Source organism: Apostichopus japonicus, chromosome 7, assembly GCF_037975245.1.
Source record: "Apostichopus japonicus isolate 1M-3 chromosome 7, ASM3797524v1, whole genome shotgun sequence".
Classification (NCBI taxonomy): Eukaryota; Metazoa; Echinodermata; class Holothuroidea; order Aspidochirotida; family Stichopodidae; genus Apostichopus; species Apostichopus japonicus.
Window position 1 is genome coordinate 6,898,208 of NC_092567.1, and position 21,778 is coordinate 6,919,985.

At 40.6% G+C, this 21,778-nt stretch overlaps 3 protein-coding genes across 28 annotated transcripts in view; 2 read left to right on the plus strand and 1 right to left on the minus strand.

Annotated features, from left to right (window-relative positions):
* The window catches only part of LOC139970082 (uncharacterized), an 892,672-nt gene that overhangs the window by 594,245 nt on the left and 276,649 nt on the right, over positions 1-21,778 (minus strand). For 5 of the 21 annotated variants that reach the window (XM_071975733.1, XM_071975732.1, XM_071975735.1 and 2 more), the window contains 3 exons: positions 20,723-20,814; positions 19,206-19,307; positions 12,986-16,603 (listed from right to left, as the gene is read on the minus strand). The exons of 15 other annotated variants lie outside the window; for them this stretch is intronic. In XM_071975733.1, coding sequence (XP_071831834.1) covers positions 16,511-16,603; positions 19,206-19,307; positions 20,723-20,814 — 287 coding nt within the window. In that variant the 3' untranslated portion in view covers positions 12,986-16,510. Of the gene's footprint in view, positions 1-12,985; positions 16,604-19,205; positions 19,308-20,722; positions 20,815-21,778 lie in introns of those variants that run through there. One more of the 21 variants, XR_011793941.1, reaches the window with a different exon arrangement.
* The window catches only part of LOC139970035 (NLR family CARD domain-containing protein 4-like), a 545,770-nt gene that overhangs the window by 86,724 nt on the left and 437,268 nt on the right, over positions 1-21,778 (plus strand). The gene's annotated exons all lie outside the window — the stretch shown is intronic.
* Positions 1-21,778, plus strand: part of LOC139970054 (uncharacterized) — a 116,541-nt gene that overhangs the window by 32,809 nt on the left and 61,954 nt on the right. The gene's annotated exons all lie outside the window — the stretch shown is intronic.

Sequence of the window (21,778 nt, forward strand, 5' to 3'; positions counted from 1 at the left end):
CGAACTCATTTATTCGTGACCGAAATAACGTCAAAAAGGTTGCGGTAATGAAGACTCCTCCATTGAATATCAACAATTAACTAAATTTCACCTTCACCGCGCACTTCAATGACACGTATTTGTCCACAGTTGTTCTATAGTTATTTGGAAATTTGATCACATATGCAGACTGGATGTAACATTTACCTTCCATACACGACATCCGTGTATGTGGCTTTTGCTGATTTTGTGTATCAAGGGTGACCGGACAACTCTCCCTGGACAATTACCCCCCGGAGAATTACCTCTCTGGACAAGTCCCCCCGGACAATTCCCACCCAGATAATTACCACCCGGACAATTCCAATCCCAGAAAACTCCCCCCCCCCCCGGACAAATCCTTTCCACTATGCCTTCAACAGTCGACTCCTTACCGGACAATTACCCTCGGATAATTACCCTCCGGGACAATTTCCCTCCTGGGCAATTTCCCCCGGACAGTTGGCCCACATATAATTGTCAATCGGGAGAACCCAATTGGGACGATTTTGTAACGCTACTTACCAATAAAAACTGTGCGTGTGTACGATAGTGTTTTATAGTAGCACAACCAACAGGCCCAACTCACCTGAGAAAAAGATAATCGCGAGGTTACTGATACGAACAATGTGTATCTTTGTGCGGATATATTGATTTATTTCCGTTTTCTGTGTGTTAACCATGGCTGCCCTGTAGAGAGTGACTTTTGCTTCATTATTCCACATACAGGTGTGAGATATTGGTATACTTTGGTCTACTTACATAGAGCTCTGAATTACCTCTTTCGTCCTGTCACGCTACCAATGTAATACTTTTGCAATGTAGTGAAACATATGAACACCGTTGAATTGAAAAGCTTAAATAGCAAAACGACTGTATTTTAGGAGACAAAGTACCAAAACACTTTTTTGTTTCGCGTGCATTGTGTATACTATAGCTACTATGAAAATATTTTGGGCGTCAAGTTAGTAAATTTGTGGAAAATAGATTTGGCTCGCTTCGCGCGCATTGTTGCTGTGAGAATTATTTACTCTTTCCACATGCATGTTAGCTGGATTACCTTAACATTTTCTGCCCACTTCGCAGTCACGCACGTGTGTGTCTGTCTTTGTTTTAGTGACGCCAGCTTGTAATCACGATGACTGATGCAAGATCCGATCGGTCTCATATACTTGGTGGGTATGTTACCAATAGTGAGTAGATGGTCCCTATCGTTTTTGGGGGCCAATCTCATTAATATTCATAAGTAGACGGACTCCTTATCTCGGCAACCGAATGGCCGATTTTGTTCATACTTGTTTAGTGGCATTGGTGGGAGGTGCCGAGGGGCGGAGCGAAATGTAATTTCGTTGAAAGATGCTCGTAATCACTCTTAGTCAATGACGCAGGGTTTGATCATTCCCATACTTGGGTGGTGGATTACCCAGAGTGAGTAAGTATTCCCTATTGTTTGTGGTTCCAATCTCATTAATATTCCTGAGTGGGCGGGGCTTCGAACAATTTCTTTAAATGCTAATATCTCGGCAACCGTCTTTCCGATTTTGTTCAAACTTCTTTGGTGGCATTGGTGGGAGATGGGGAAAATGTGTAGGTTATAAACCTACTTCATCTCATCAATATTCATGAGGGGCGTGGCCAAATGTGATTTCGCTGAAAATTGCTCAGAACCACTTTTTGATTCCTTGCCAGAGGCAAAAGGAAGATGTGCAGGCATGCATGTGTGTGTGTGTGTCTATGACGCCTATTGTAACCACTCTAAGTGGATGACGCAAGTTCAGATCGTTATAATACTTCGGCGGTGGATTACCCATATTAAACATATGATTCTTATTGTTTTTGGTTAAAGTCAAATGTCACCTTAGGTCAACAGAGGTAGGTCAAACAATTATATCTGGCTTCAAATCCAAAGGCAATGAATCACGAAGCTCTAGATTCTTGTTATGCATTATAGCCAGCTACACTACATTCCCGGCCCGTAGCATTTATGTAGTGTTACGGTCAGAAATTTCCAGAAAGGGAGTTGGGTCCAACATGTGATGAAATGTAGTGAGATATGTTAATAAGGAAGTGTGCTTACATGCAACATGGGGCAATATTTTGCCATTTTTTGTAGTAAAGTGTCTTCATTATTTAGCCAACATTTCCAAGCACCCCCCCCCCTCCCCATCTCTGCACACGCTCTGATGATGCATTCAACAGTAGCATACTTCAGTAAGTCAGGGGCGTGATAAAAATACTGATGGTGTTTGTTTATTCAACAGTATCATACTGTTTATCATCTTTGTGATATCTGTTTTACAAGCTATTTGAAAGGATTGCCTAGCAAAGAACCAGTGGCATAGTTAGGGGCGCAATGGTATAGGGGCGCCCAAATGTGGTTTGGGCCCGTATAAACTGAACTAAAACTGTTGACATGGGGCGAAGTTTGCCCCCCCCCCCCCCGATCGCCATTAATGCCCAATACGCTACTACAAAGAATTGAAGTCTAATATTACTTCGCGTTCTCAAAGTAAATCACTGAAGCTGCATAAAGAACTACCATACTACAGTATATTAAAGCTGCGATGACAGAAAAGATAATCGCGCGTAGCGCGACATTTTTTCAAATCTGGATTTAACCATTTACCACACTAAATATAATATCATATCGTCTCTGCTTAAAACAGCCTGATTTCGTTCAATCCGCCTCATTTTTTAGTTTTGATGACGTCACATTGAGTCATATCTAGGTTTTGACATTATAGGTACAAACCTGTCAACCTGTTTGACTCCAAAATAGGGAGAATAACATTTTTCAGGGCCAAAAAACAGGGGGAAAATAGGGAGGTTGGTAATTTTCAACTGAAATGATATAAATACTCCTAAATAAGTATAGTCTACTTATGCAATACAATGAGAGAATCATCCAATCAGTGTTTCTTGTTGTAGTTTACAGCAGCTCGCTTCGCTTTCTACAGGGTTTCTATAATAGGCTTCCATTTGAAACAGGGACAGTGGACTCTGGGTACTGTGACTGTGACTTAATGGCTAGTATGCTAGATAGAGTCCCATCAAGCTTGAGACTTGACCGACTGTCTGTCTTGTTCTTGCGAACTACACTGAATATAGCCTTTCCTGTTCAGAGTTACTGTGGGGAATTACTAAGCATAGGACTAATTGTTGGCTATTTTCAGAAATATCGCAAGTGTAGAACTTAGAAAAACCGGGAGAATAGAATATGAAACCGGGAGGCCGGGAGATTCGGGTAAAAACCGGGAGTCTCCCGGTAAAACCGGGAGAGTTGACAGGTATGTAGGTACGTCAAAGTATATTTTCAATAAGCCAGTTTGATTGTCTGTGGTCATGTTTCTATCTTCCTGTAAGATATGTTGAGGGTATAAAACCAATCGTTAATGAGCTTTCACAGAGCCTCAAAATAATCGTTTGCGTCCATTTTGAATTCGTGTTAATTGGATATAATATTCAGTGGGGACACGACAACAATATGAAAAAAAGGAAATCTCCTGTTGCAGTTAGTTCTAGGTTCACTTCCATTTTGAATGAACTAAAAGCCTAAACCCTGCCTACATCGGCTGCCCATCAATCGTCGAATTTCCAAGGAGGGGATTGTCCTGGTGAATTTGTCCGGGGGGGGGGGGGGTTGTCCGGGGGAAGTTGTCATAGTTGGGAATTGTACGGAGTGGGAATTCTCCGAGGGGGGGGGGGGTAATCGTCAGGGGAATTCGTCCAGGGGGGAGTTGTCCGGGAACCGTATCAAGTATTATCATATGCCGTTTATATAACCAGAATGAAACATGTAAGGTACTGTTAGCTTCAGAATATTATTTCGTTATCTGTTTTAGAAAAGGCCAATTATTAGGGACAATATATTTTTATCTTGATTGCCCTTTACAGGTACCCTAAAAAGTTCATCGGGACGCATCTAAAATATGTCCCTCTTTTCGAAAAAAACTTGAATCTTCGTTATCCGTCTTTTTAAAGCCAGATGATGTAATACGTAATGGAACTGAAACATCTTATCTTCAATCTTTAAAAGATATCTAGTCATATATCGTAATAATGATAATATCAACTAAATATGAAACAATTATACGATACCACTGGGTAAACTTCGTAAGATCTTTGTATTTGTTTGTTGTGTAAACAGTGACTGTGATACAACGGTAGTAAAGTATACGTTACAAATTTAGTTTGTGGTGCAGGCTAAGTAAATAGCGATAATAATAGGCAAGCAAGTTCCTGATTACGAAAGGGAGGTTAGATGTTAAAATATATGTTCATATTAATATAGTAAGGTTATGATAACGAAATATAGATACGAGAATAAGTATATTCATATTAAGAAGCAAAAAACAAACAACCTTTAAAGTACGGGAAGCCCTGTTATTTGAAAAGTCCCCTTTTCTCATGTTCTGATATGTAACTTGTGAAACACGTTTCGTTTTTTTTATGGAAATCACTGGTTTATACGACTGAAAATCATCTATTCCTTTAGTAGTTTATCATCAAATGACAATAGATGACACATTATTGATTTAAATGTTACTGTAAGCTGAACTTTGAGCCGAGTTTAACACAGTGTTTTCATCAAGCCAATGTTTGTCAAGTCAAGTCACAAGTCTTTCGCTCATGTCACGCGTATAACAGCAGCTTATATAGTCATTCTAGACGTAAGCCTAATGATAATCAACGACATCTTTATCAAGTGCTTCGGGTCCTGTGAATGTCGTGTTTCAGTGAGCTCTTGTTACAATGCTATGGAGGCAATTCTTATCTACAAGAGTAGTCATATACACTGGGCAGCAACTGAAGTAATATTGTACCATTATGGAGGGCAGGAGCAGAGGGGTAGCTAGGGGAGGAGGATAGGCCCTCAAGTATTTGTCTGCCACCCCCAGTCATATACACTGGGCAGTAACTGAACTTCAGTGTAAAACCGGTGTACTTTCACTCTCTCAATACGCAAATATGACGTTAATACAAAATCAAAGATTTATTTACTCTGTACAGAGACTAATCTTGTATCATAATGGAGGGCAGTGGAGGAGCAGAAGGGTAGCTACAAGAGGGGAGTAGACACTCAAATATATGTCTGCCACCCCTTGAAAGAATCTAAACTGTAATAATAGAGGTATACATTATAGTATGAAACATTATTGTCTGGGTTTCATTGTGTCTGTTGGTGTTAGCTGTACCAGGTGGCAACATCCGCTCCGACTGTTATTACCAAGTACGCAATATAATATATGAGGGTTGCTCAGAAGGAAAATTGATCCCAGAAAATTTTGTTAAAACATTCTTGCTCGAATTAACCCTGCTTATACCTCGACTATTGACTATTATTTTGGAGAACAAAAACGATTTTACATATTGACATTTTGTGGTTTTATTTCTGATATTTGATTTTTCTTATAGAACAATTTAGAATGATATCGCAACTTTCCACGCTTTATAGAAATTGTAACGTTTCTCATGAAGTTTTGACGTTTATCTAGAAATGTCGACACCAAACGTTTACTGAAAATATGAATTTCATTAAAAATGGAACATTTGACTACCTCCCATTGTTTGGCTAACAAAGGATCAAGCCGAATGACCCAGTAATGTATTAAAGTACAATCGTTGATGAGTGGAGCTGGTGTCGTCGTCACTGAAGAATATCTTGATCTAACAACTGAACTAAGAAAGATGTGATGATGCTCCGCCCCCCCTCCCCTTCCTCCCTCCAGTCGCCCCTTCAGACCAACACACCTCCCTTTGACACTCCAGGTATTCGGTCTGTCGGTACAACGAATATCACCTTTAATTGTGTTATTATACTAATTCACGTCACAAGAACACTCCATCTTCAACGCAATCCAATTCCATGATATTAAGCTACTGCGTGTACAGGGCTATGCACTGAATGTAAGGAAAGATAGAACAAACACGGTCTTTAACCATCACGCCCCCATCACCATCCCATCCCTAGTAATTCCACTATATATGTGACTCCATGTGTGGCTCCATGTAGTGGGTCACGTTTTTCATCGTATATCGAGTGAAATATAGGCTTACTTTGTACTATGGAAACTGTGTACAACTAGCACATTGTATGTAAATACTAACAACATCGAACAAATAGACAAGTCGTTGAGGGTTAGTTAACACACACTGTTTTCTGAGACATTTGGGAGCAAAACACTGTTTCGTGATAACATGTACCGAGATACCAAACTAATAGGTAGCGTGGTTTAGATTACAATTCTAACAGGTACTTTACATACGGAGTAGTATTACAAAATCCTTAGTTTAATAGTGTAAATATAAATGCATTGTACAAACAAAACAACAATAACTCACTCGTTTATGTTCAGCTGGAGTCTAACAATGTATAATTTTATATATAAAGCATTATTATACAAGTATATACAGGTGCGTATCCAGGATTTTCTAACCCGGGGGGCGCGAATTACTATCTAAGCGGAGCGCCACCATCGGTTGGCGCGCAGCGTACAAGAAAATTTCTGGGTTTGATACCCCCAGATCACTGGAAATGACACTTCTCTGGCTTGAAAATGACCAACAAGATGTACACTTTTGCCTGAGAACCAAGTATTTCGAAATAGTTTTTTCCTCATCCATAAACTTTTTGAAGATTGTCACCAGTCACACATCATGTTCGACCTCATCGCATCTCCTGTGGATCATTGCTTTTTGTAGGTGATTCTACGTCGCGGCCCACAATACCCGACAGCCCCACTTTTGAAGGTTTTAAGCCCATTTTTTGAAAAAAATGAAAAAAATACCAGATATTTCCGCAACCGAGCACTACACACATAGGTCAAGGAGGCGGGGGGGGGGGGGCTAACGAAATGTTTCTTTCTGAAAATTCGGGCAATATGCTGAGAATTTTTCGGGCACCTATACTGAAAGAAAAATACATTGCAATGATGTAGCTAAAGGAAATGAATAGTTTAAAAATTATCTCCTTGGTAATTAAAATAAAGTTCTAAGCTTGACCGACTAATTCGCCATTACTAATGTAAAAGAGAGTTTTGACATAATTGGACCTCCATCCTTTTCTCCATCTACATAGGACAATTCGTTGTTTATATGAGCATCCCGCGGTATACTGCGCAACTTTCAGTGACCGTACGGTACATGATGGCATGTGATGTAATAACCGATGCTTGCTTAAATGATATTGAGATGGTGGACGCGCGCGGAGCGCGCGAAAATGTTGGTTATATTGTTCGGGCAAGTCGTTACAGCTCCCCAAATCAAATTAAGCTCCTTCGCCTTTGACTATATACACACATAGACAGTTTTGAGGTCGTACATCCTGGAACGCCATTTTTATGCTCAATGATATGATGTGATATCTGCTGTTTGCTTTACAAATTCGAACAGGCGCTTAGCGGATAATTTGCCAAGGGATGGCCGAAGCCTGTAGGCAAACTATCTAAGCGTAGCGCCACCACGAGTTGGCGCGAAGCGTACAACAAAATTTTGGTTGAATATGCCTCCCAGATCGCTGGAAATGACACTTCCCATGCCTTGTAAGTTGCATCTAAGCATTTTCTATTTCGAATTTACTAGCGATATCATAAAAACAAAAATATGCTCGGGGGGGGGGGCGGCGGTCGCCCCATTCCCGAATTGCGTCATGTTCCCCGACGACTCGGTCGAGTTCGAGACCAGCCACAGTTGGTTTCATAGCACAATTGTTTAAGGCGTCCATGCACACACGCGTTATGATAGACCATATATAGTATATATACATATATAAATACATTAGTGAGAGAGGAAAAATGGAAACGTCAAAAAATGGAGTTGTCGGTGTAAGGGGTAGGGTGAGGCGCACGCCGATTCCGAAATCCTCGATCCGTCACTGGCTACCCAGCCATGTGTATATAATAGGGATCAGCGCTGTAATGATGTCACTGTTCCTATTTCTCTTCCCGTTGTCTTGGCGTTTATCTTCTACTCCCTCCGTTTCTCCTTTTTCTCTCCTTCTTTTCTTTTCCCTTCCTTCCTCTCCTCCTCCTCTTTTTTCACCTCTTTTTTCTCCCCCCCCCTCTTTTTTCCTTTTTTCTTCTCTTTTTTCTCTCCTCTTTTTCTTACCTGGGGGGCGCGCGCCCCAAACGCCCCCCCCCTGGATACGCGCCTGATATATGAACAACAGAAAAATGGCTGGGAATGAAAAACAACGAAAAACAAAGAAAAAGAGGATTTTAAGTATTAAACAGTAAACAATATAATCAGCATCTCATGAATAATCATCAACCAGATACATACACATGAGAGGGTATAAATACATAATTTTCAGTGAATTATGGTTTAAATTACCATGTGCGTAAATGTTCTGTATGTAAAGGCGAACATGAATTATGAATGGTTGGGTATACGTCATGGACAGAAACGAATCATACAGTCTCTGGCCCTATACATCATACAAAGTTCACTAATATATTGGTCACTCAGCCGCTTGAGGAATTCTTTAAAAAAAAGAAAACGTAAATACCTTGATCTGCAGAGTAAAATTTGTTATTAATCAGGAAAAAAAGATTCAACCATAGCAGTATCATTTATGTCGGACACCACCAAGAAAACCAATTAAATCCCTTTATAAATCGAATGATTGCTTCTGAAGGAAGGTCCATTACACCCTAGCAATCCCTACCTATAGACTCTTTTTTAGGCTTGCTATTGTAAAGTGATGTGAGAAGTCATTTAAGTTTAAGGTTGGGACGATTGTTTTCTTCAATTTCCAGTCAGCATTTTGACCCATTACATACAAAGTAGGTAAATATGACGTCATTCGGTCATACCACATAATATAGCTTGTATAGGCAATCAATACTAACTAAGAAAACCTGTCGTAAACAATTGTCAACAATATAAGTACGGGTCATTATTATTATTATTATAATATATTAAGTAACGACAGTTAACGATAACCCTTGTGTATGGTATATTCTCTACAAACAATGGCAAGCCAAAGGGGGAGGGGGAGGGGAGGGTGGAAGGGTGGTCGACCGACCGTCGTCCTTCACGGAATTGTTATGGCGTTCAGCCGGTGAATAATTAGACCGCTTTCTGGTCACTTTGCCCAACAACCATTTCGCCCAACTGCGATTGATATAATATTCGCCCAACTGCGATTGATATAATATATCAATGTAACCACATATGTAACCACATATGTAATAAATTTAACCACGACTTAACGTTTCCTTAATATTCGGTTCGTATCCCGTAACGTTAACAATTCCCGAACGTTTACTATCAAACTTATCAAACCTAACCCCTAAAACACTGATCCATCCTCAAGTTTCCTTAATATTCGGTTCGTATCCCGTAACGTTAAAAATTCCCGAATGTTTCCTTACTAAAGTATCATATTTAATCAAGGTTGGGCGAAATGACCAGACTGGGTGGGCGAAATGACCAGGCTGGTTGGGCGAAATGACCAGGCTAGTTGGGCGAAATGACCAGGCTGGTTGGACGAAATGACCAGGCTGGTTGGGCGAAATGACCAGGCTGTTTATGCGAAATGACCAGGCTGGTTGGGCGAAATGGTAAGGTTGGGCGAAATGGCAGTTGGGCGAATGGTTGTTGGGCGAACCTTTTTCAACCTCAAAAAGTATTTATTAGCAAATCCTTGCGTTTAGAGCTACTTATATGGATAACATTTATATTTTAAATGCGCCTCAATATGCACCAATTGACGTTTAAACTTTTATTGGGGTGGGGGGGGGGGGCAGAACCACTACGTGATAGTCGGCTTGAATGACCACAGGGCATCATCCTCTCCTTTATAAAATCTTTAGTTCGCCTCTAGTCATTCTGCAAAGGTTCAGGTTCCTAACTAAATCCATCCATGGACAGGTTTGAATGTGTCCTCCACTTTAGAGCTGTAGTACGTGACTATCTGGCCATACAATGTAGTGTCTGTGTTGCTCCATACCTTACAAGGAACTGTCACACACTGAAAAAAAAAGGGAGCTGTCACTGAGTTCTTTGGTATAACTTGGATCTGTCATAATATATAATGAGTATATATCATAATTGTAATTAATTAATCATAATTAGGGAGCCGGAGATTAGAGAGCTCCCTGCTTTAAATATGGAGCTGTCACTGAGAAGATCTCCCTGATATAATTAGGGAGTTGTCCCTGGGAAGAGCTCCCTGCTATAATTGAGGAGATGTTACTATACAGCTCCCTGCTATAATTAGGGAGCTGTCACCGAGAAGAGCTCCCTGTTTTAATTGGGGAGCTGTTACATATAGAGCTCCCTGCTATAATTGGGGAGCTTACTTTGAGAGAGCTCCCTGCTGTAATTAGGGAACTGTTACATATAGAGCTCCGTGCAGGCGCGTAGCCAAGGGGGGGGGGCGAAGAGGGCAGCCGCACCCCCCCCCCCCTTGAGCCTATTTTTTTTTTTAATGTTTTTATGATATCGCTAGTAATTTCAAAAGAGAAAATGCTAAGATGCAACTTACAAGGCATGGGAAGTGCCATTTCCAGCGATCTGGGAGGCATTTTCAGCCAAAATGTTCTTGTACGCTTCGCGCCAACTTATGGTGGCGCTACGCTTAAATAGTGTGCAATGCCGTATCTACGGCTCTGAAAAAAATTTCTACATTTTCGCCCTTCCCTTGGCAAATTCCTGGCTACGCGCCTGGCTCCGTAATGTAATTAGACATCTGTCTTCGAGAGGGCACCCTGTTATAATTAGGGAGCCCCCTCGTTATTACATTTAGTTTTTGTGTTTGCATAAGTAAATGCATGGAAGTGGCTATATTGGTTAAAATGGCGATAGTGGGACTGTCGAGATTTCCGACTGTTGCATTTTATTTTTCCGACTGATGAACTCTAATTTTTCCGACTGTTGCACTCTAATTTTTCCGACTGTCGCAATCTAATTTTCACATATTCTTGTAATTTGTGAGTGACCTAAAATTTTTGGTCAAAATTTACCTTTAATCAGTCATATTTACCAAGTTTTCTTTGTCACATTGAGAAATTGTATCTTGCTATCCTTATACTCTACCATACAAAACTTGGTATGGTTTTTAATACTCAACGTTCGCCAGCTTCAATTCGGTTAATTTACGTATTAATTTTGCTATTGGGTGGGTTGACCCTGTTCGCTAGCTTCAAGTAAGTTCAGGATATACATTTTCTCCATGGTATGCAATTAGAACACTCAAAGCTAATATACGGAAGCTTAAAAGTGCCATCAACATAAGAAAAACTTTGTTACATTAACATAGCTTTTGTAGTCAGTAGTCTATGTAGCCTTCAAGTAAATAACTATACTCAGTTGCTTACTTGCTTAACCAGAGTGATTAATAAGTTTGTGTGAAGTAAGGGCCAGGGGTACAAATGTATCGAGAAAGGTTTCCGCGCGCGACGTGCGCGTTCAACCATTTTGATGTTGACGAGTAGTACAGGGAGGGGGGTAAAAGGCAGCAGTCGGAATTTTCTGGCTCCAAAACCCATCCAGTTGGAATTTCAGCCACTACACCCCCCCCCTCCCTAATCATCAGGCCTTAGCTACGTACCTGCGTATATGCATACAGGATCAAAGTATCAACAGATAACTATATCATTAATATAGTTAACAGTTTGTTTGTTATGTAAATATCGAGTGACGGAAGGTTAAATAAATAATATGAGTAGCGTGATATATATTCCGATTCAAGTTGATCGCCGTTACGAGTAAACATTACACGACGATTACATATCTGTTTGAATGGACTTAAGTTTGTTCTAACACTGCAGGTACAAACAGTGGCGTAGCCAGGATTTTTTCAGTGGGGGCGCTGGAGTGGCTTGACCATTTCCTGGGAGGGCGTCTTGTTACTATCTAAGCGGAGCGCCACCATGGTTTTGCGCGCAGCGTACCAACTTTTTCTAGCTAAAAAGACCTCCTAGATCGTGGGAAATGACACTTCCAGGCCTTGTTAGCAGGGGCGTCAATCCGATATGAAACGTAGGGGCGGGGGACGTAATCGATTCGAGTATTCCGGCCGCAAGTACTTTCTAACGGAGCGCAACCATTGGTTGCCGCGTAGCGTAGCAAGAAAATTTCAGATTTTAATACCTGCCAGATCGCTGGAGATGGCACTTGCCAGGCTGGGTAGCAGACATCTAGTTGCGTGATTTCGAGAGAAAATTACAAATTCGTCACTCAGGAAATCTGCAATAAAGTTCATGCGGTCTTAATTTTTGGTTGTTTATTTCTGTTATTAGTGATTCAAATTGACATGAACATTAGAACCCAGTGCAAGTTGACAAATGATGCGGTGAACTGGAAACGCCAGCCCCATTTTGTCCTATGTTTCAGGATGGAATACCTCTCATTTGTTCGAACCCATGACAACTAACCATCTGTGAATACATTTACTTCGAAATGGGCACATTACAGTAAATTGCACCAAGTCGGTCAAGGAATGACCCAGGGCCTCAGATAAAGGCCTTTAGGAATGTTGTCCCAAAATATCCCCGGACATACTATAGGCAAAGGAAGCTATCCGCCGCGACTGCATGTGAGTTTCTCGACTTGCCGTCCTGGGAGTCATACCACAAAATGGTGCATTTCCTCATACGCGATTATTAATAATTTAAATAAGTAACTAATTAGGCATAGTCCAGATCCGAGTTCGTATAGTGAGCTTAGCGCAAATTTGGCCAAAAGTCGTCATACGCCAGCATGTTAAACCACCAATGACCACCAATGAAGGGTCGTTCATGAGTGGTCATCAGGGGATTCGAGACCATTCAGACCAATGATATATTTTTCGCACATGTATATTTTTTGGACACTCAAAATCCCAGTGGGAGGGCGACTGGGGAGGGGGCAAGCTTTCATGGGGGGGGGCTTTCGCCCCCCACGACCCCTTGGCTACGCCACTGGGTACACAGTGACTCAGAACAGAGCAAAATAAACGAATGCTAAACATTCCATGTACGATACTTCCTCAGAGCCAGCAATTAAGCCTCAAATCTTCAAGTCATTCACTTTCTTTGAAATGAGCGTATAAAATGGAGATGGGAGACGTCGGGGAGGGGGGGGGGGTGGAGGTGTGAAAGATAGTTTCACTAATCTGAGCATGTCTTCGTATGCAAGCTACATTTTCAGCACGAGAATATCCTCGCTGTTCGCGAGTCAGGAGAGGAATTAAAATAAATCGAGGCAGATAAAGGTGCTCATTTATACATTGTGTACCTCTGTGTCATGTTCAGACCAAGTCATGAAATATCATAACACAAATACCTCAATCGTGTCTCCGCTCTTACTTACATTAATGTAATGCTTTATTATCTCATTTGTACATCCTCCAATTTCTTGTCTAATTTCAACATTCCTGGTGGACAAAATTCACATCTCATTTTGAATCCCCCCCCCCCCCCCTTCCACCTAAACGATAGAGGATGGTAACACCGGATTGTTAGATAATACTGTTTGTTTGTTTTGAGATGTGACACACTATCTCGAGTTTTGTGAACATTTTGTGTCATAAATCAGTTATTATTACAAAATAACAGTCAACAGTGATTATTTTACCAGTATATAGGTGTAGGAGATAAAGCTACAAACACAACCAACTGCGTTAAGCTAAAATAGAAAATGCTCTGATCAGGAACATCACTCCGAATTGAGAGTTGGGTGGGGAGGGGGGAATAAATAAGGGTACATGAATAAAACTGAAGGAGTCGGCGAGCAAAGCCCTTTTCGGGTGGGGTCCAGGGGCGAATCCCCGCCATGGTCCAGGGGTCGGACTCTACAAATATTCAGTTTTACTTCTGTTTGATGCCTGAATTGATATGTCATTTATAAATAAATTTAATAAAAGACACATTTGACAAGATTAGCCTTGAATTAAAAAGACTTATCTATTTCACATCCTGATATAACTTAGGGCATTATTCATGAGTATTCATATTGAAACTTAAACCCAAAAGGAAACATCTAAACTTTGCACACAAGAATATCTTGTTATCCAGACATCTACAACATGCAAACATCTGGTTTTATAAGTACATTTGAAAAGCACTATTTGGTATCTAGGCACATTCACTTCATCGGAAACAACAAATCATAAAAATAAAGATATATTTAGGGGCCGTAGCCTGGGTAGAATTCCTAGCAGCAGTTAAGGAACATCGAGAAAAAATGTATCGTCCAAATGTTACATAGCGATGCTTTGATGTGCGGATATCAGTGGCGGCGGAACCGGGGGGGGCTCAGCCCCCCCCCCCCCAATGAAAAAGTTGAGGGGGCAAATGCATGATAAGCCCCCCAATATTTACCAAGGCCCCGAAACGTGCATCTGCCCATTTTTCAATGCATATTTGTCGATCTGTCCGATGCACACGTACTATATAGGTGTAATAATTTTAGTAAATGCTGGGGTTACATGCATTCGTGACAGGGCTTGGTTCATAGAAATTTGTTGGCTACTGCACATGGTTTTGGAATTACCCATTTGTTGACATTAAGAAATGCTTTCCGTTTTTTCTTATGACATTTATTTAATGATTGCATTTAATTGCAAGTAGTAATTTACTACACTCAAAAACGTCTTTGCGAGTACAGTACGAGTACTAGCTACTCTCTTAAAACACCATCGAATATTCAAATTACAATGTTTTTACAGATTTTTACGTGCAATCTGAGAAATTGCAGGCTTGAGACCCATATTTTAGGGCTAGGTATTCGCAGCATAAAACACTCGGGAAAGTACCGTTTCCGGCCATCTGGGGGTTTGAAAAACCCAAAATTTTCTTGTACGCTCCGCGCCAACCGATGGTGGCGCTCCGCTTAGATAGTCTCCACACATTAGCCCCCCAATAATTTTCCCGTTCCGCCGCGCCTGGCGGATATACGGTACCAGGCTTTTCTTCAAGAAATTTGAGTGGGTTGGTCATTTCCAAAAAGGGACCGTCATGACACTATCTAAGGACCTACTGCTGGTAGCAGAGGGGGAATGAACTGAGTGAGTAGACCGTGTGTTCTTAGTAAAACATTGTGGCACTAATATAGGGGATAACAGTGAAACATACGTAATAAGTATATTTATGAACCGTAGTTTCACGTAAGACTGCTACACTGTTCTTGCAGATTAAATCTTTGGAGCTCTCTACTTTTATTGTTATTATAATCCCCTCTGCCCCCGGCCCGCCCCTCCCCCCCCCCTCTGAAAAACCACCAGAAACAGTAGTCGCATCAGAGATCGTGCATATACGTGATGAGCATTTAAAGTAAACCTTATGTTACTTGACCGCCATTCCTACAATACGTGCCTAGAATCTCAGAGTTTGCACACTACAGACTAATTAAATCAGAAGAAATGATATGAACATTTATCGTACCCTACTTTCATTTAGAAAGTGTAAATCTCAGGGGACAGCTACCCCTGCGCAAGCTACGGCCCTGCATACTAAAATATTGCGTTTTTAACCATCATCCCCTCCATCTTCCTAACCACCTCCATCTCTCCAACCCCCACCATCTCCCTCAAACCCTCCATCCCCACCGCTCTCCCGAACCCCGTTATCTCCCCAACCCCCGTTATCTCCCCAACCCTTCCATCTCCCTCAATCCCCTCCATCCCCACCCTCTACAACTCCCCAACCCGCTCCATCTCCCTCACACCCCTCCTATCCCCTACCCTCTCCAACTCCCTAACCCGCTCCATCTCCATCAAACCCCTCCATCTCCCCCCCACCAACCCCCGTTATCTCCCCAACCCTTCCATCTCCCTCAAACCCCTCCATCCCCCACCCTCTCCATCCCCCACCCTCTCCATCTCCCCTCTCTCTCCACTTCTCTAATAATTTATTATATTATACGTAAAGTATAATTATACAAGTATAAATGAACAACGGAAAACTTTCTGGGAATAATAAACAAGAAAAGAGGAATTAAGTTCAACAGTAAACACAATAATCAGCATATCATGAATAATCATCAACCATATTCATAAACATGAGAGGGTTTTATTACATCATTAGTCTTAGCTAACCATCATTGGAATTCATTACATTCTAATTAATTAGGTGTAACATTACCTTTCAAGCTAATGTTCGGTCCACATAGAGGCGAACATGAATTATGAATGGTTGGGCCTACATCATGGACAGAAGCGAAGTATACAGTCTCTGGCCTTATATACCATATAAAAGTATGTTAATATATTTATCACTCAGCAGCTTGAGGAAGTATTGTTTATAACACAACCTCCATTCTTTCTATTTATAACGAAGACCAACATTGCACTACAGCAGTATTGATAGAATAAAAAATATAACCATATATAGTAATCAAGAAATATGAATGTAAAATGTGACCAGAATAGAACATAGAACAGAATAAAGAGATGTATAGAATATGATAATAATATATATCTAGGGTTAACGGAAATCAAGAGCTAAGATTCAATGCACAAGGCATCTCCTAAGTTGTAAAAAGATGCCGGTCTGGTGTATGGCAAGCATCAGTTACAATAATATTCAAGGCACGTTTTACGAGAGTAATATTGTGGATTGGACAGCAACTGAACAGGTTCTGCTACCCCTCTCTCTCGACACTGAAAACAGGACATAAAGTAATGTAAAAACATGGCACAACAATATTGTTGACTGACCACAGCTTATTTTAAGATTGTGGACAGCAATTAGAATCCTTATACAGACTTACGGCAACATCTCTTTATTTATGTATTAAACATGGTAGCAAATTTACAGATATGGGTATACGATGACTGTGAAATTGCTGGCTACCCTACACAATGTTTCTCACATATGAACAAACTATATGTATAACACAGTTCTATGTAACTGATTGATCTCAACAAGAGTATTTCATTTTAGAAATATGGATTTCAGCATTCATCAGTTTAGTCCCAACAAACTGTCTATGTACCTGCATGGTAACTCAATATGCTGATAATAAGTTTGGGTTGATATGTTACAGCATGCCATATAATCTTGGGAGTAACCCACAGGTGGCAATGCACATATAACTTCAAAGACTTGATACTTCATAGTTTCTAAATTTCAAACACATCCCTGATCAGATCAAGGTACACACGACAAAAACTTATAGACCGGGAGCCCAGAGGGTTTGGTTAGCTGGGAAGGTAACCAATTGCCTTGTACATCACAACGTTCACAGTGCATTCCTGTATATGAAACCAGACGACTGGCAAACCGGGTGTGGTGGGTGTGGCTGGGAGAGCAATTTTAAAGTCACCTCAAAGCTAACCTAGATCAGCTTTCATGGTAACCACAACAAAGTAAGTACAATGTGTCAGGTATGGCCCCAAGAGCAACAAATGGCCATCGCCAGTAATTATTGGTGGTGGGGTACCCCTGCCAGTCATCAATAATTGACCCCTCACGGCTGACCTAGGTCAGCTCATGAGGTAACCACTTGAAACCTACTGGAAAATGATGGTTAGGACTTCAGATACAAGGGATGGGCATTGCCAGTAATTGTTATTGGTGGGGTACCCCTGCCAGTAGACCCCCAAAATGCCCATCCCCTCATTGACCTAGGTCAGCTCATGAGGTAACCAATTGAAACTACTGGAAAATGATTGGCAGGACTCTATATGTAAGGGATGGGCATTTCCAGTCATTTATATTGGTGGGGTACCCCTGCCAGTAGACCCCCAAAATGCCCATCCCCTCATTGACCTAGGTCAGCTCATGAGGTAACCAATTGAAAACTACTGGAAAATGATTGGCAGGACTCTATATGTAAGGGTTGGGCATTTCCAGTCATTTATATTGGTGGGGTACCCCTGCCAGTAGACCCCCAAAATGCCCATCCCCTCATTGACCTAGGTCAGCTCATGAGGTAACCAATTGAAACTACTGAAAAAATGATTGGCAGGACTCTATATGTAAGGGCTGGGCATTTCCAGTAATTTATATCAGTGGGGTACCCCTGCCAGTAGACCCCCAAAATGCCCATCCCCTCATTGACCTAGGTCAGTTCATGAAGTAACCAGTTGAAAACTATGGAAAATGATTGGCAGGACTCTATATGTAAGGGATGGGCATTTCCAGTAATTTATATCAGTGGGGTACCCCTGCCATTAGACCCCCAAAATGCCCATCCCCTCATGGACCTAGGTCAGCTCATGAGGTAACCAATTGAAAACTACTGGAAAAATGATTGGCAGGACTCTATATGTAAGGGCTGGGCATTTCCAGTAATTTATATCAGTGGGGTACCCCTGCCATTAGACCCCCAAAATGCCCATCCCCTCATTGACCTAGGTCAGCTCATGAGATAACCAATTGAAAAATACTGGAAAAATGATTGGCAGGACTCTATATCTAAGGGCTGGGCATTTCCAGTAATTTATATCAGTGGTGTACCCCTGCCAGTAGACCCCCAAAATGCCCCTCCCCTCTGGGCTCCCGCTCTATTAGCTTGCCTGGCATGTGGGCAATCTTTATTTTCTACAGAAGTTGAAGTTTTCTGATGAACTGTTAATTTAGGTAACTATCAATTTAGGTTACTATCGGAGGGCGTTGTGGTCAAGTGGTTAAGGCAGTGGACTTGTGATCTAAGGATTACAGGTTCGAGCCCTGGCCAGATCATTGCGTTGTGTACTTGGGCAAGGCGCTTTATCTCCGTTGCCTCTCTTCACCCAGGTGTATACATGGGGACCTGCGAGGTAACTTGTAAATATAGTTGCGTGCGCCGGTTTGTGGCTGCACCCTATGGGAAGTCCCCCGGGGGACACGTGGTTGTGGTGCACTGTGGTGCCCCAGGAGAGATTGATTGAATTGTGCACACTTTGGTGTGTGGGTGTGACAAGTTACCAATGACCAGGGGTTAATAATCAGCGCATTGAGACTTAAGTGTGTATTTGCGATTTATAAGAACTGCGTATTATTAGTATTATTATTATTATCAGTAGCTGTCTCCACTTTAGAGAAATCTTCAATCCACCACTGCATACTACAATATAGTAGTTGTGTTTAGTCAAGTTTGTTAGCTCTACACAATTAAACAAGTGGAATCTTAAAAATGTCATTTGATGTTATTTATAGAGCTAATTAGGCAAGCTGTCTTCACCTACATATAGCCTGTAGATTTCATCAAAGGAACCCAACACAGCCCATTACCATTTCACAAACTGACTGTTGAGAAATTATCATGTGAAGACTCACATCCACAAAGGTAGTTATGTCATCAGTGATGTGTTCCAGCTTGACTTTTTCTTTCACTTTCTTGGAGGAAATGTACAGAAGAAATGTTGAAAACTGTATCACCTGGAGGTTAAAGAGAAAATACACAATAACTCAACTTTCCATTCACTAGATTTATCAGGTGAAAATTCATCAGGTCTGTGATCATTTTTGTAACATACATCAACGTCTTCCCTTGTGTCTTATTAATAAGTATATATGAGTAGTATAGGGTGTATCTCAGGGCAGCAAATATATTGTTTTTAGGAATATGTTTTGCATCTGATGTAAGCAATTACAACACTTGTAGTGGTGACTAATCAACTCCATGTTACCTTCCAAGAATTGTGTAGACCCCTAGCCCCCCCCCCCCCCCCCCCGATAAAAGACATCTTTTGACAATTGCTGGAAATTTTCTACCAGATTTGTGAGCTATCTTCCGTAGTATTGCAACAGAAAATAAATGTAGAAAGCACATGTGCTGGAGTTTCCTGGAATTATCTCTTAAATGGCCAGTATTATAACTGAAGTGCAAATAATGTACATCTTAAACAGAACACATTAGGAGAATCCTTCAACACTGTTCACCAATGGCTAAGAATGGAATTCTGAATTACTTTGGTTTTTACTCTGATAACATGCATATGGTCCAGACTGTTCATGCATGTTTTGTATTACTGACTGACAACAACATATCCACACATTACAGTAAACCCACTAAAGACTTCCATTTGTAATCCCTTAGTATATAGCTCATTGACAAATGACATAAAACCTAGATTATCTTCAGATTTAAATTTGACATCAATTTTACTGGGTTTTAGATGTACTGAGAGGGGAAGGGTAGGAAAGGTTAGGATGGAAACAGAGAATTTATGGTTCCTGTTAGTCATTCTACATGGTTCTAACTTACTGTGGGTATTGTTCTAACTTAGTGTGTGTATGGGTCTCACTTTGTGTGCAGTGACTCTATTTAATTGTTAGGGCACATGCACTTATGAATTAAATTGATTGTTTATGAGCCTGCCATACATTTTACTGGATATTATTTGCGGCAATTAGGCTGACAATCCAGAGGAGTCTGGCTGCGCTGTTAAGACTGATTACTACCATTACCTGCCACCCAACACTATGACACACTGATAAATTAGAAGGGATCAAGTCATCTGAATATTTTGTTCCTTAATTTATGATGGCTACACAAAACAAAAAATGGACCCAGTATACTAAACACATACACCTCTTTGTGTACTTTTACACAATAGTAAGCAATACAATGTATGACATGTATTGCCTAATATATGGTGTATGTATGTTAGACTGAAGCCATTATCTTCTTCCCTAGGCCCTTAGGGAGTTTGCTGATCAAGCAAGATTCAAAACAATTACTGTTCCACCAGGATTAGGCAGTAACAAAATCACTTTCTACTTCAGAATCAAATCTAATTATAACTACAACCCAGCTTACCAGTCCTGCTATACACTAATTATACACTTACCATTACCACCGGCATATTGTAAACCATTATGTGCAAGATCCACATCATGTGACCCCCAAAAGTCGTCTCAAGAAAGATTAATCCACATTTACCTAATGAGGAGATAAAGACAAAGACAATAAGAATCATATCTGAACTAGATGTTTTAATGCAAACGATAAAATCCCTTGTTTTTGAGTTTGCCTTTTTAATATTTACTCAACAGTTATTCCATTGCTCACAGATATACAAGCTTATGCTAAAATGACTCAATAATTGCAAGTTCATTCATTTTATTGCAAGGCACTTTTATTTTAAAGTTCAATAATTTTTGGAAATTTATCCATAAAGAAAACAAAAGGCAAAACTTGGTAACATGTTTGCAATCCTATGGTTTAGACTAATTTGGTCAGCACACTTTCTAACTGACCACTTTTAACGTTGTTTGGTGCAGCAGGCCAATAAAGTTGTTCCCAAATTTCTAACTCTATTACTTTGAAGTCAAGCAAAGTTAGGCAATATTACTGGTGTAGATTGCTTTTTTTTCAAACTATCTGTATACCAGTGTGAAGCAAAGGCTGCTCTATTACATAAATGTTAGTGTTTTTGCTTTCACAACTTTCCCAGTAACTTAATTTCCAACTTTGCCAATATGCAGCAACATGATGCACCCCCCACCCCCCCACCCAAACACACTCTTATAACAGAAAAACTGAATTACACAATAACTTTAAGAACAGAAAAATAATACAAATGCATTAAAGATTTCAGATGACATAACATGCTGAATCCTAAAAGAACTTGTCATATTGTGTTGTAAGATCTTCTGTGATAGAATCGTAAACTTGCTAGTCATAGTGCAATACTCAATACCTATCATCTCCTTGACAACTATTTAATATGATGGGATAGGTGGACCTTGCCATAAATTACATAATATCCACTCAACCTGGAGACGTGACAATAGAAAGCCTTCATTAGCATTATATGCTCACACAGGAATGAAACTGTTACATTATGAAACAATGTGTGTCTAATGACCATTAAAATTGGTCAGATTTGAAAGATTAGAGATGT